Source organism: Pteropus medius, unplaced genomic scaffold, assembly GCF_902729225.1.
Source record: "Pteropus medius unplaced genomic scaffold, Ma_sr-lr_union100, whole genome shotgun sequence".
In the NCBI taxonomy this organism is placed as follows: domain Eukaryota; kingdom Metazoa; phylum Chordata; class Mammalia; order Chiroptera; family Pteropodidae; genus Pteropus; species Pteropus medius.
The window spans coordinates 1,357,061-1,370,144 of NW_024351647.1; the positions used below are offsets into that span (position 1 = coordinate 1,357,061).

Genomic DNA, 13,084 nt, shown 5'->3' on the forward strand with positions numbered 1-13,084 from the left:
GTTTATAGTTTATATAAAAGTAAAGTGTGTGGCAATGGAAGTGCAAAGGTTAGGAGGGAAGAATTAGAAATATACTGTTACAAGATTATTATACTACATGAGAAGTGTAATAGTGTTTGAATGTAGGTTGTGAGTAATTAAGGATATATGTAGTAAATATAGGGAAACTACTAAAAAGTTTAAAAAGAAATAGAAATAATAAACCAATAATGGAGATAAGACGGACTTTTAAAAATACTCAATCCAAAATCACAAAGATAAAGAGGAAAAAGAAACAAAGAAAAGATGAGACAGATAGGAAGCAACTAGCAAGATGGTAGATTTTATTCCAACTGTATCATTAATTACATTAAATGTAACTAATCTAAATATACCAATTAAAAGACAGATTGTCAGATTAGTTATCAAGCAAAGTCAACTATATGCTGGCTATGAGAAAGCCACCTTAAATATAAAGACATGGATAGGCTAAAAGGCATTCCAACTGTTATCTGGCAGATTAATTAAAAGCATTTCCTGATGTTCATTTTATATAATTCTTTTAACCCAAGAGACCCTGTTATTGGTTACTTTTTTATTTGCAAACTGAAGGAAAGAAGAAATTTTAAATCCCATTCTACACAAAGTAGTTGTCTGTTCTTTGTTTTTTCTGTTATGGAATTGATATGACCTAACTTGCTTAGACTTTCCTTTTATATCACATGGTGTTTGCTGAGTGTAAAAATCCTCTGTAGTCTTTTTAATTCTTGTTACTTCACTTTGGCCTCCCTCTTGGCAGTCTGTCTTCTTAGGATTTTCCTTATAATGTAATATTGCCTCCACTTTGCTTTTGCCTTTTTCAGGTTTCACTTTTTAGAATGTTCTGGGAGATAATGTTATCTTTCTGAAGAGCATGGCCTTGATTTTTTATTTTCTTTTTTCTTTTTTACTGCTGTAAGTCTCTGGGGAAGCCTGTAGTTTTAAAAGGATAATGTATCTATTTTCCCAAGAGGATTCTCAATGGCATATTATTTTCTAAGGCACTTTTGGAATATTTTGTTTTGATTACTAGTCTCTTTAATACACCAGGATTGTTCTCACAGATGAAAAGCCTATGAATCAGTTAAAAAGAACAACCACAGTTTGAAATTTCCAAATGCAAAATTTAGTTGGAAAAAAAATTGCATGGTGAGTTCCTCAAGGTCTGTCAAGTACTATCTGTTAGTTGTAATTAATTGACATGTTTCTGCCATCACCCTTTCCTTCTTCTTTCCCTTTTGGTTGTGTGTGCTATGAGTATATACTGGCTGTGTTGCTGTCCCCACAGCTCTGGGATTGAATGTTGTCATGGAATCCAGCATTAGAAAGTATAACAGGAATATATATGGAGGAAGAATGGGTATGGAACTTGAATCATGGATTAGATGGAGGATTAGATGGTTTAGAACATGATCTCTAAAATGAAAAGTATCTCAAGGTTGAATTTGTGTTGCTTAAAATGTATACTGAATTATCCTTAGTAGGTCTTGTTAAGCTAAGATGAATCTGAAGTGCTAATGAGATTAAATGATCAAATATATAATTATCTTGCTTTGTTGTATGTATACTTGTGTGCATGCCTATATATGTGTATACTCATGTGCTTGTGTGTGTGTGTTTGTGTGTACAGACACACGCCTTTTTTATGTGTGTCAGATATTGAGCGTGGATGACTCTCTCCTGATTTTTTGGTCTAATTCAGGTTCTTAGAGCCGAATGAGTCCATTTTTAAGTGAGAGGAGAGAGAAATAGTTTAAAGAATGGAAAGAACATAGGCTTCTTAGCTTCAGGTTCTTAATAGCAAAAGGGATTAGGCTCCAGATGCCATTTAGAGTTTTATAAGTAAGTGGAGATAAAATGTGACGATAGCAGTATCAATTTTTTAAATAATAACCATTGAAAACAGGTTTCCTCACTCACAAATATGGATATATTAATAAAATATATGATTTTTTAAAGAAGTATGCCTGACATAATAGAGGGAAAGATAGGAGAAGAGAATAGGAGGATAATGATGGAAATTAGTTTCAGTTAAGTTTCAACAAAATCTACTATGTGCATGAGAAAACTTGGCCCACAGCCTGTCCTCTCCTTTGTGATGAATTTTCCTGTTTGTTTGGTTACTCAAAATGTTTTGTTCAGCATAACCTACCAAGCTATGAAAACTAACAGTGATGAGAGAGAAAGAAAATCTGAAGGGTCTTGATTTATAGCAAAGAAGGATTGTGTTTATGGGAGATCCCTTAGTGGACTGGAGCGACCTCTTGATTTTGACAACTGAAGGTACTGTGACATGTACAGACGTCAGATTACTCTTCATGGCAGATTACTTTAAGTGTCTTATTTCACTTTTAGATGGTTACCAGAGTTTAAGTCCTGTATATAAAACTTAAGTGAGGAAAGATGCTTTAGCCGGATTCTGATGTGTGCTTTAGTGGGAAAAGTCCAGGAAAAAGAATTCCCCAAATCAGTGGAGCTTCAAATACATTATTATTTGCATAGACTATCACTGAGGTGACAGGAAAGCTTGAGGGGACCAAAGGTGGTGGTATTAGTATAAACAGTTCTTACACTGAATAAATGTATATATGTATATGTTCACACCACTGGTTTCATCTCAGTGTGGTAGTTACTAATGCAAGGAAAGTTTGGTAGAGAATTTCCTGGAAGCGGCTTGCCTATTTACCTAAAATTAGTGGCTTTTTTTTTTTTTCTACTCTGTCTGGCAGATAGGAGGTAGCCATAGAATATCATGTTTGAAGAGAGACTCTTGACTGTAAGTTAGGTCAAGATCTAAGGCATTTAGGCAGCTCCTTGCAGTGATTGGCAGCAGCCCTGAACCCTGCCCCCTCCCCTGGCACCATCACTCAACTTCTCAGCAAGGCTGAGCTCTTGGCTCAGTTTATTGGAGAACATTCCCTGAGCATGTGTACAGGAGGCAGCAGTGTCTGTGGGTCATGACTGATTGGCTGAATGGACCTGGTTCTCCCATCAGGTAAAAGCTCCAGCAGTAGAATAGGCTGTTCTGTAAACCTGAAGACTTGGTCCCTGTGAGCCTCTGGGGTGGGGGCTATACACTCTGTATTTCTAAAACTTTAGTCTGCGGGGCCAGCTGTATCTGGGTTGCTTGTTACAAATGCAGGCTCCCAGATTCCGTACCTATTAACTGTGATTCAAGATGTCTGGTATAGTAATTCTGATGCACAGCAAGGTTTGGGAACTACTGATGTACGTACTACAAAAGGGGTCATCTTACTGCAGGGACTTTTGATTACTGTTTGTCCCCTTATCTTACAAATTCATTTATTCAACAAATATTTATCAAATCCCCGTTGTGTGACAGATACTGAGCGAGGCAATGGAATTATAACAGTGAACAAGATTGACCGGGTTTTTTGCCTCACGAAATGGAAGGGAAACCAGTAAACAAATTAATAATGGTAAGAGCTATGAAAATTACATACAGGGTATTATAAAAGAGTATAATGAAGGGAGGAGCAATGAGTATTTAAAATAAAAAGATGGTTAGAGAAGGTCTTTGAGGAGGCAGCCATTACATTAAGACCTAGATTAAAAGGAACCAAATTTATGAGGAGCATGCTAGGCAGTGTAAAAAACGTGTGCAAAGGCAACAGGAAAAAAAAAAAAAGCCAGAGTGGCTGGTGCCCAGCAAGCCTGAGGAAGAGAAGAGTAACATTAGGCAGATAGGTACCAGATCCATAGGCTTTTGAGGACCAAGGGGAGGCTAACGGATTAAGAGAGGTAGTGGATCAACTTTTTTTAGAAATAAGTCTGGCAGTTGAGGCCTAATTAGGACCTGAATGTGGGAGTCATCAGCATTTCAATAGAAAGCCACTTGAAAGGGTAATTTAACCTAGGAGAGGCTGCAGAGAGAGAAAGAGAGACAGACAGACAGACAGAGACAGAGAGAGACACAGAGAGAGAGACACAGAGAGAGACACAGAGAGAGAGAGAGAGAGGACGTGTGAGGCCTGGTAAAGAAAACTTGGAACAGCCAGGAATTGGGAGAAGTGGGTGGGTAGGAGGAAAACCAGGAGGGTATAGGCCTGTGGAAGCCATGAAAGGAGGCTGCTCAGAGAGATAGTCAAATGTGTCATTTCTGCTAAAGATCTAAAACAACTCAGTCCTGTGCAGTAGCCACTAGCTAGCTGCATGTGGCTATTCAGCACTTGAAATGTGACTAGTGCAAATTGAAATGTGCTATAAATATAAAGTAAAATGCACACTAGTATACCTAAAACTAATACAATGTTATATATCAATTGTATTTCAATTTTAAAAAATGCACAGCAGATTTCAAAGACTTAGTATAAAAACAAGAATGAAATATGTTTTAAAGTAGTGATTGCAGGTTGAAATGATAATATTTGGGGCATACTGGGTTAAGTAAAATACTCTGTTAAAATTTCACCTGCTTCTTTTCACTTTTGAAAAATATGGCTACTAGAAAATCTAAATTTGAATGCGTAGCTTGTGTCCTAATGTGGAAGTCATTTGCAAACTATGTGAGAGTAGACTGCCTGAGATTAAGTAATATCTGGCAAATTATTTATACTCGGAAGATACTGAATCAACATCATAATACTATTATGCCTAAATTAAGTAACAAAACTTATTACTAAAAATTCTTCTAGCCTTTTTGAGATGTACATAATGATTTAACGATTCCACGTACATAGACAATATGTAAGTATTTAAATTAAATCCTTTGAAATCAACTCTGATATGTGGTGTTTGAATCTTTTTTAACCTGTATCTTTTTTCTTTTTTTTTTTTTTTTGTCTTCTTTATTTTTATTTTAAAACTCATTTTTATTTTTAATCTTTTTTTTTGTGTGTGTGTGTGTATATGTGTGTGTGTATCTGGCCAGGAAACTTCATGGTGTTATGGTCAACTTGCCGCACAGCTGTGTTCAAATCTGTCACCAACAGGTTCATTAAAAACCTGGCCTGCTCGGGGATTTGTGCCAGCCTAGTCTGCGTGCCCTTCGATATCCTCCTCAGCACCAGCCCTCACTGTTGCTGGTGGATCTACACCATGCTCTTTTGCAAGGTTGTCAAATTTTTGCACAAAGTCTTCTGCTCTGTGACGATCCTCAGCTTCCCTGCCATTGCCTTGGACAGGTAAGATCAGGCAGCTAGGGGCTCAATTTTTGTTTTAAGTGTATTGAAATATTAGCATCACGAAACAAATGGGAAATAGTCACTGTTCCACTTTTTATCAGCTTGTGGTCGGTCAACAGAAAGAGAATGAATTGTCAAAACAGATTCCTCACAAAAGACAGGTTGATTTAACAGCAGCTACGAGAAATAGGACCACTAAGAAAAGCTGTGGCATTGGGAGGTTACATCATGAAGCTGCTGGGGCACAGCTACAGAATTATGGTGTAGCTTCTGCTTGGTAAGAATTGGCGGTATTTGTATTGCAATTTGCCGTAGATTGCTCATCTGCTTCAAAGCTCTGCAATTAGAGCTTTCTGATATAGGATGAAAACATTTCTGGAAGAACAAGAGAACAATTCATGGTTAGTTAACAAATGATTAGTCCAGATAGCACCAGAATGCCTTTGGAGGATTTATTTTCAAGGCTTTACGTTGTGATGGTTGTTGTTTTCTCTTCCCATCCTCTTTAACAGGATGTTCATTTGGAAATGAATCTTATATCTTAGCTACTGCCATCATACATAGTATGATCAAATTTATCAAAGTTAAGTGTAAAGATCTCAGTAATCAACAGCTTCCTGCCTTTTCCCTTTGTTGCTAGCATGTCCTGAATACAGTTGAGATAATAATACATTTTAGAGAATAGAATTAAATAAGCAAACGAAATTGAAAAGTATTTTATGTGCATGAGTACTTCTGATTTTTAGGGTTTACATAAAGGAAAAATTGCTGAAGCAATAGTGCTGACTCTTCTGACTTTATACTCTATGATAAATTTAACTACATTTTGAATGAATTTGGAATTTTTAAACTCTTTGTCCATTATTAAGTAAGTTCAAAACTTACTTAATACCTTAATGACCTGTAAGTATGTGGATTGCAGAACCGATTTGTGGAGTCATCTCTCAGGTCTGGAACCCCAATTTCATTAGCTGCCTGGAGAGACACAGAGTCACACATAACCCCTACATAACTAGCTTAAGAGAGGGAACTCTGGAGCCAGAAGTCTGCCTTTAAATCCTGCTTAACATCGCTTTCTTGGTGGGTGGCTTTAGGCAAAGCATCTTAACCTTTCTGAGCCTCAGGTTCCTCAGCGTTAAGAAGAAAGAAATGTATTATTTATGGCCTGTGCTTGGCTAGGTCATACCAATATTTGTCTCTCTTTCTCTAGGCTTTGCTTTTTATTAGCACATTCTTCTTTAGATATATTGTCTGCAATCATTTTATCATCAGATCTGGCTGTGAGCCACTCCATCTCTGAAAATTTCTCACTAGAAACTCACCATCCACAGGGGCAGATGAGGCAAATCCAAGTGACACAGACCAGGCTGAGGTCATGGTTCTGCATTCCTGTTCATTAGTGTTAGTTACTCAGCAGGTGCAACTAATAGTTGCTTTGTGGCTATCTAGACTTAGTTGGCAGGACTTTCTGTTTTCTTAGAAGAGAAATCAGAAATCTAGAATTCTGTCATTGTTATATGTTTGCATTTAATTTACATTCAAAAACTATGTGGACCATTCAAATCCCTTCAACAAGCTGAATGTACACCATGCAATCAATGCCAGTTTGCCATGCTGGCTTTATGGTGATTTGGCACGTCTCTTCCATGCTCAACAAGAGGTCTTTGAATATCTGGAAAGTGCACAGTGTTAGAATATAACAGTGAAAAGTCAGTTTACTTCCTGAATTTTGTGTTGAAGGATTCTGTGTTTGTGGCAGGTGTCCTCCCAGTTGCCCCTTATACTACCAGCTCAATGAAGTCTTAAGTCTTCAGTTCATATTGTGGACTTTTCTGAAAGATTTTTAAAAACAGTTTCATTGAGAAATAATTTATCATAAAACTCACCCATTTTCAATGTATGTCAATGAATTTTAATATGGTTATAGAGTTGTGCATCCATCACCACAATTGAACTTTAGAACATATTTATCACCCTTAAAAGAAGCCTCATGCTCATTTACACTCGCTCTCCATTCCGTCACCAGACATAGGCAACCACTAGTCTACTTTCTGTCTCTATACGTTTGCATTTGGGGGGCATTTCATATAAGTGGACGCATATAATATACATTCTTTTGTGTTTGGCTTCTTTTCAAGAGTCATTCATGTTGTAGCATGTATCAGTACTTGATTTCTTTTCTTCCTTTCCAGTTTTCTAGTGATATAATTGACCTACAGCACTGTATAAGTTTAAGGCACACAGCATAATGACTTGACATATATATATTGTGAAATGATTACCATAGTGAGTTTAGTTAACATCCATCATATAGATACCAAAAAAAGAACAATTTTTTTTCTTATAATAAGAACTCTTAGGATCTACTCTCTGAACAATTTACTTCATTCCTTTTTATTGTTGAATAATAATCTGTTGTATGTATATACCACATTTTGTTTATCCATTGACTAGGTGATGGATAGTTGGGTTGTTTTCATTTTCTGGCTATTGTGAATAATGCTGCTATGAATCCTGAAAGTTTTTTAAGAATAGGAATCAAAGAAGAGTGAGAACACATTATTTTGAACGCTTTTTTGTTATACCTGGAATCAATGCAATAATAACAGTGGGCTATTTCTGGGCCCTTTGTCTTGGGAAAATATCCTAACAGTAAGAAATCCTTATTTTCTTTTCATCAGAAAATTTGTGCCATTATTTTTTTTTAAGGTAGGCATGTCCTTTTAGTAGAAAAACAGAGCTTATAAGGTCCTATTTTATTATTCAGAGACATAAATTACTTGTAAGCTTAAGTATGATGTGCATGAAGATAAAGAGAATACAACCCTTTCTCTCACTTCTTTCTCAGATATTGGTTTTGTGGCACCGATTCAGCAAGTTAATTGAGAGGCCACGTACACTTCCTGCATTATCTTCTAGAGATGTACATACTAACAAAATTATTGATAATGAGCCTGTGTGCTTGTGTTGCAGTCTAGTTCCTAATATATGCAGAAATGACTGGAAGCCTGGGTCTGTTATCTACCATTTAGTAAATGGGCAACATAAACAGTGGACTCCTGAGCATGTGTTCGCATGTGACTGCAGGGCCATTACACTGGATTTATAGAGCTGTGGTTAGAAAACTTTATTTGTATTCAGAGAAATAAAATTGGGAGCATGTGTAACTTATGCATTTCTTTCTTTTTCCCCCCCTCCTAGAAGGAGATCTAGAACACATTTCACCATGCTTCGTCCATCTTACATCATCCATGGTCATGTTGTATTTGCATCGTATCTCCCTCAACTTGGAACATTCTCCCCCAGCTTGTCCCCTGCTAGACTCCATCAAAGTGCCGCCTTCTCTTGACATTTTCCCAGGTGCCCCCTTTTGCCATATCTCCTTTGTGCGTACCTCCAAGAGAACCATCATCTCCTCATTTATAATTGTTTGTTTGCATGTGTTTTCCCCCACTGAGTTCAAAAACATTCCTGTATGTCTTTTTTATCTTTGTAACATGGTGTCTAGCACAGTACTAGGCATATAGATGGTGCTCAGAAATCTTTGTGGCAGGAAGGCATGCATGTGTACCTGGCCTCATGAATGAATGAATGTTAATAGGGTTGTAAGGTTGATTCCAGCATTAGCTGACTGCAGAGATGTGGCCCAGGATAATCTCTGACAATCGCCATATTCCTGATGGCCAGCGGCAGCCCTTTCATGACAGATGTGGCTCTAGGGTTTGAAGAATTACTCAGTTCCCCCAAATCATTGGTGATATGGAAACAAGGTGCTTTTGGAATTCTGATTACGTAGTTACAGAATAATCAAGTTAAAACTTGAATGAAAATCTGATTTTAACAAAAATCTAATCATGCAGGTATCTTAGACCTATTAATTGCCCCTAGGGTCACTAAGTGATTGTCATGGGAACAATATTGAGCAGGCATAATTTTTGTCTGTTGAATTGGTTTGGTGGAAGGACTTTGTCAGAGTCCATCATCCTTCGTACTGGGTTATTCTGTCCTGAGCAGCTATAAGGCTTATGTTATCCATACATACACTGTGGCATGAGTCTGCTTTGGAAATGTGGGCAGACAAATTTCTTTCTGTTAGTGGCTTTGAAAATTGCCCTGAAGCTCCTCTAGCCCATGTAAATTTTTTTTTTACAAATTATCCTTTACCTTTAAATTGAAAAATAAGTGTCTTTATAGCAGATGAAGACTTCCTTTATATTGAGAGCACTCTTTGGGATTTAATCTTGGTGGCAGTAGTTATAAAGCTAGCTATAAATTGTACAGCTAAGTCCTCATGTCTTGAAGTCTGGCTCCCTAATTCCTCCAGTGGTTTCCTTTGTCTTAGGCAGAATAAAAGAACTTGACCCATTTTTCCCTCTCTTCCACTTTTGGTTTCCCCTAATTTAAAGCATATCTTCTGTGAAACGAATTTGGTGCATGTGTTTTGCAGGTACTACTCAGTCCTCTATCCACTGGAGAGAAAAATATCTGATGCCAAGTCCCGCGAACTGGTGATGTACATCTGGGCCCATGCAGTGGTGGCCAGTGTCCCTGTGTTTGCAGTGACCAACGTGGCTGACATCTATGCCATGTCTACCTGCAGCGAAGTCTGGAGCAACTCCTTGGGCCACCTGGTATATGTTCTGATCTATAATATCACCACAGTCATCGTGCCTGTGGCTGTAGTCTTTCTCTTCTTGATATTGATCCGACGGGCCCTGAGTGCCAGCCAGAAGAAGAAGGTCATCATAGCAGCGCTGCGGACCCCACAGAACACCGTCTCTATCCCTTATGCCTCCCAGCGGGAGGCCGAGCTGCACGCTACCCTGCTGTCCATGGTGATGGTCTTCATCTTATGTAGTGTGCCCTATGCCACCCTGGTCATCTACCAGACTGTGCTCAACGTCCCTGACACTTCAATCTTCTTGTTGCTCACTGCCATTTGGCTGCCCAAAGTCTCTCTGCTGGCGAACCCTGTGCTCTTTCTTACTGTGAACAAATCTGTCCGCAAGTGCTTGATAGGGACCTTGGTACAACTGCACCATCGGTACAGTCGCCGTAATGTGGTGAGTACAGGGAGTGGGCTGGCCGAGGCTAGCCTGGAGCCCAGCATGCGCTCGGGCAGCCAGCTCCTGGAGATGTTCCACATTGGGCAGCAGCAGATCTTTAAGCCCACGGAGGATGAGGAAGAGAGTGAAGCAAAGTACCCTGGCTCTGCTGACCTCCAGGCCAAGGAGATACTTAGCACCTGCCTGGAGGGAGATCGGGGGTCACAGTTTGCACCACATGTGCCACCCCCTGGCACGGTGGACTCTATATCCCAGGTGGTTCCAGCAGCCCCTGTGGAACCTGAGACATTCCCTGATAAGTATTCCCTTCAGTTTGGCTTTGGGCCTTTTGAGTTGCCTCCCCAGTGGTTCTCAGAGACCCGAAACAGCAAGAAGCGGCTGCTTCCCCCCTTGGGTAACACCCCAGAAGAGCTGATCCAGACGAAGATGCCCAAGGTAGGCAGGGTGGAGCGTAAGATGAGCAGAAACAATAAAGTGAGCATTTTCCCGAAGGTGGATTCCTAGCAAGGGTTGAAAATTCCTGGGAACAGCAGGGATCTCCCCTGCTGCTGCCCTCCCTTCACTCTGGCCCTGTGATTTATATGATCTCATTGCAACCCTGTATGGGTTGACCCCTCCTGTCTGGGCCAGATGCTTTTGAATGAGAGGGAAATCTCTATAAAATCAAATGTCCTCCTTATTGAGGGAGTATATATATATTTATCTCAGTGATCCATGTCCTTAGTAATGTCCCCATCCCCCTCTGTGGAAACAAAAACCGGGTCTTGGGGTGGCTACACCATGTGCATTTTCTGGGGACACTTCAGTTCTGTGGGTCCAGCAGGGAATTCATGGGGGGAAGAGCATCCATGAGCTCAAAGGGAGTAGGGGCACTCCAAGGGAAGCCGAAGATAATTGTAGTGTGACGTGGCTACAAAGAAAATGCCTATTTGATGGACTTAAATATGACAGATATTAAAAATGGATAATATCGATCTGTATCTTCAGGAAATATAGGGACGTGGCAACCCTTCCGATGCCCTTCATCCTCTCACCGTGACATGGATAAGGAATGGCTGTTCTGCCCCATTTGAAAGATATGGCAATAGATGTGCCTGGTGGTAAGGAAGATACTCTGTCCTGGATTATCCTGACAACCTCCAGGCATCACTGAGACCTTAGACACATCTGCAGTGTAGGTTGGAAAACACTGCAAGCTCTTTTTAAGTCTTTCCCATAAATTGTGTGTGTGTGTGTGTGTGTGTGTGTGTGTGTGTGTTTTCTTTCAACAAATGAGAAGCTTAGAGGTGGAGAAGAAAGACTGTGAAATGTCCATGCACTGTAGTCTTTTTCTCTTCCCACATATTCTCACCTAAAGGTGCTACTAGCAGTGAGTAGGAGTAAGGTATATTGGAAAAATGATTCCATGCAAATTTTTGGAGTTCAAAAGTAATTAAGAAATGCAAATTTAGTGTGAACTGGGTCCTTTGGAAATAGTAAGCTAAAACTACTTGATTAAGGGAGGTGATTCTGCCAAAAAGAGTGGGAAAAGGCTGACAAAAATCATTCCCCGTTCAGAGAAAGACTCCAAAACCAGGCGTGACCAGTCTCATTTTCAGTCTATTTGTGCAACTGTGACTCTCCCTTCATTTTGGACTTATAGGAGGAACAGAACAGAGAGAAAGAACTAATCATTGTAAAATGCAAAGGCTATACCTAGACTAGGTAATCTTTCCACTTCTTCCCTCTCAGTGTAGTTTGAGCAGGAGCCCAAGTGGATAGAAGAGGAAGGACAGTGTCCTCAAGTGATTAGTCCCCTGGAGGCTCTCACAAGCAATTTGAGTCCACTGAAGGTGGATTTCACCAGGCTGAGTTCAAATAGGTGACACTTCACTCTCGCTGAGAGCAAATCAAGTGCCAGCCTTGTTCTTCTCTCTAGGAGGTTTTGTTCTTGTTAACAGCACATAGAGGAGTCCATCCAGTGCCTTGAGCAAGCTTGAAAGGAAGTGGGCCTTCTCACCACACACTTCTGTATCCTGAAGGCAGTGGTCCTCACGTATCCTTTCCTTTCATCACACTGGCCCTTGTCCCTCAGAGGAAACTCAGACTCTGTGTAAGGAGTTTCCTTTTCCTGTCCTCTCCTGGGTGTGGTGTCTTATAATTCCTGAATGTGAATACAGAGACCCTTCCCTTACAGAAGGAGTGCCTTCCTCTGTGTGTTTTGTCTCCTCAAAGCATTGTGTGCTCACAGCAGAAACCCAGGACTGCCGTACTCTCTCCCTGTGCCCCCTGCCTCCCAGGCCCTCTGTGCATGCCGTCTGTAGCTTCTTGCTCTGATAGTTAACATGTGGCCCTTCAAACATGTCTTTCAAATCCTTCACAATTGTTACAACTTTCATCAAGGGACAACATAATCTGTCAGAAAATTATGTCCACTTTAGAAGAATCTGTCAAATGTAGCCACTTTGGTGTCCTTATGATAATATATATTTGTACCGCTTAATAAATCCCAATGAGGTGGAATTTGGTAGATATTTCTCGATGTTTGAAGCAGATGGATGACTTTTAACAGGTCATTGCCAGGTGTATTTCTACACTCTTTGAAGAATTACATTTTAATAAAAAATTGAAAAGCAGTTTTCTGAACTCAAAAGATCGTATGAGTTGTGTGTTTTTGTTTCTTCTTTTCCCTTGAGTGGTATATACTGTCTGAACCTCTCTCTTCCTACATGATCTCAAATGAAAGGTATTCATTTTTCCCCATAAATGCAGATGCAGTAGCATTGCAGTAGCATTTTATTGTGTTGGTGCAACTTAAAAAAAGAATTCCCAAAGGAGAAAATGCAATGTTTGAATAAATGCCACAAACATGGGTTC

General features: G+C 39.6%; 1 protein-coding gene across 3 annotated transcripts in view; it reads left to right on the forward strand.

Annotated features, from left to right (window-relative positions):
- GPR176 (G protein-coupled receptor 176) overlaps positions 1-12,867 on the forward strand; it is a 90,926-nt gene extending 78,059 nt beyond the window's left edge. Inside the window, exons 2-4 of one of the 3 annotated variants that reach the window (XM_039843921.1) lie at positions 4,910-5,162; positions 9,610-10,663; positions 11,216-12,867. In XM_039843921.1, coding sequence (XP_039699855.1) covers positions 4,910-5,162; positions 9,610-10,663; positions 11,216-11,224 — 1,316 coding nt within the window. In that variant the 3' untranslated portion in view covers positions 11,225-12,867. Of the gene's footprint in view, positions 1-3,361; positions 3,459-4,909; positions 5,163-9,609 lie in introns of all 3 variants that reach the window. The other 2 variants (XM_039843924.1, XM_039843920.1) reach the window with 2 other exon arrangements.
- The last annotated feature ends 217 nt before the right edge of the window (positions 12,868-13,084 follow it).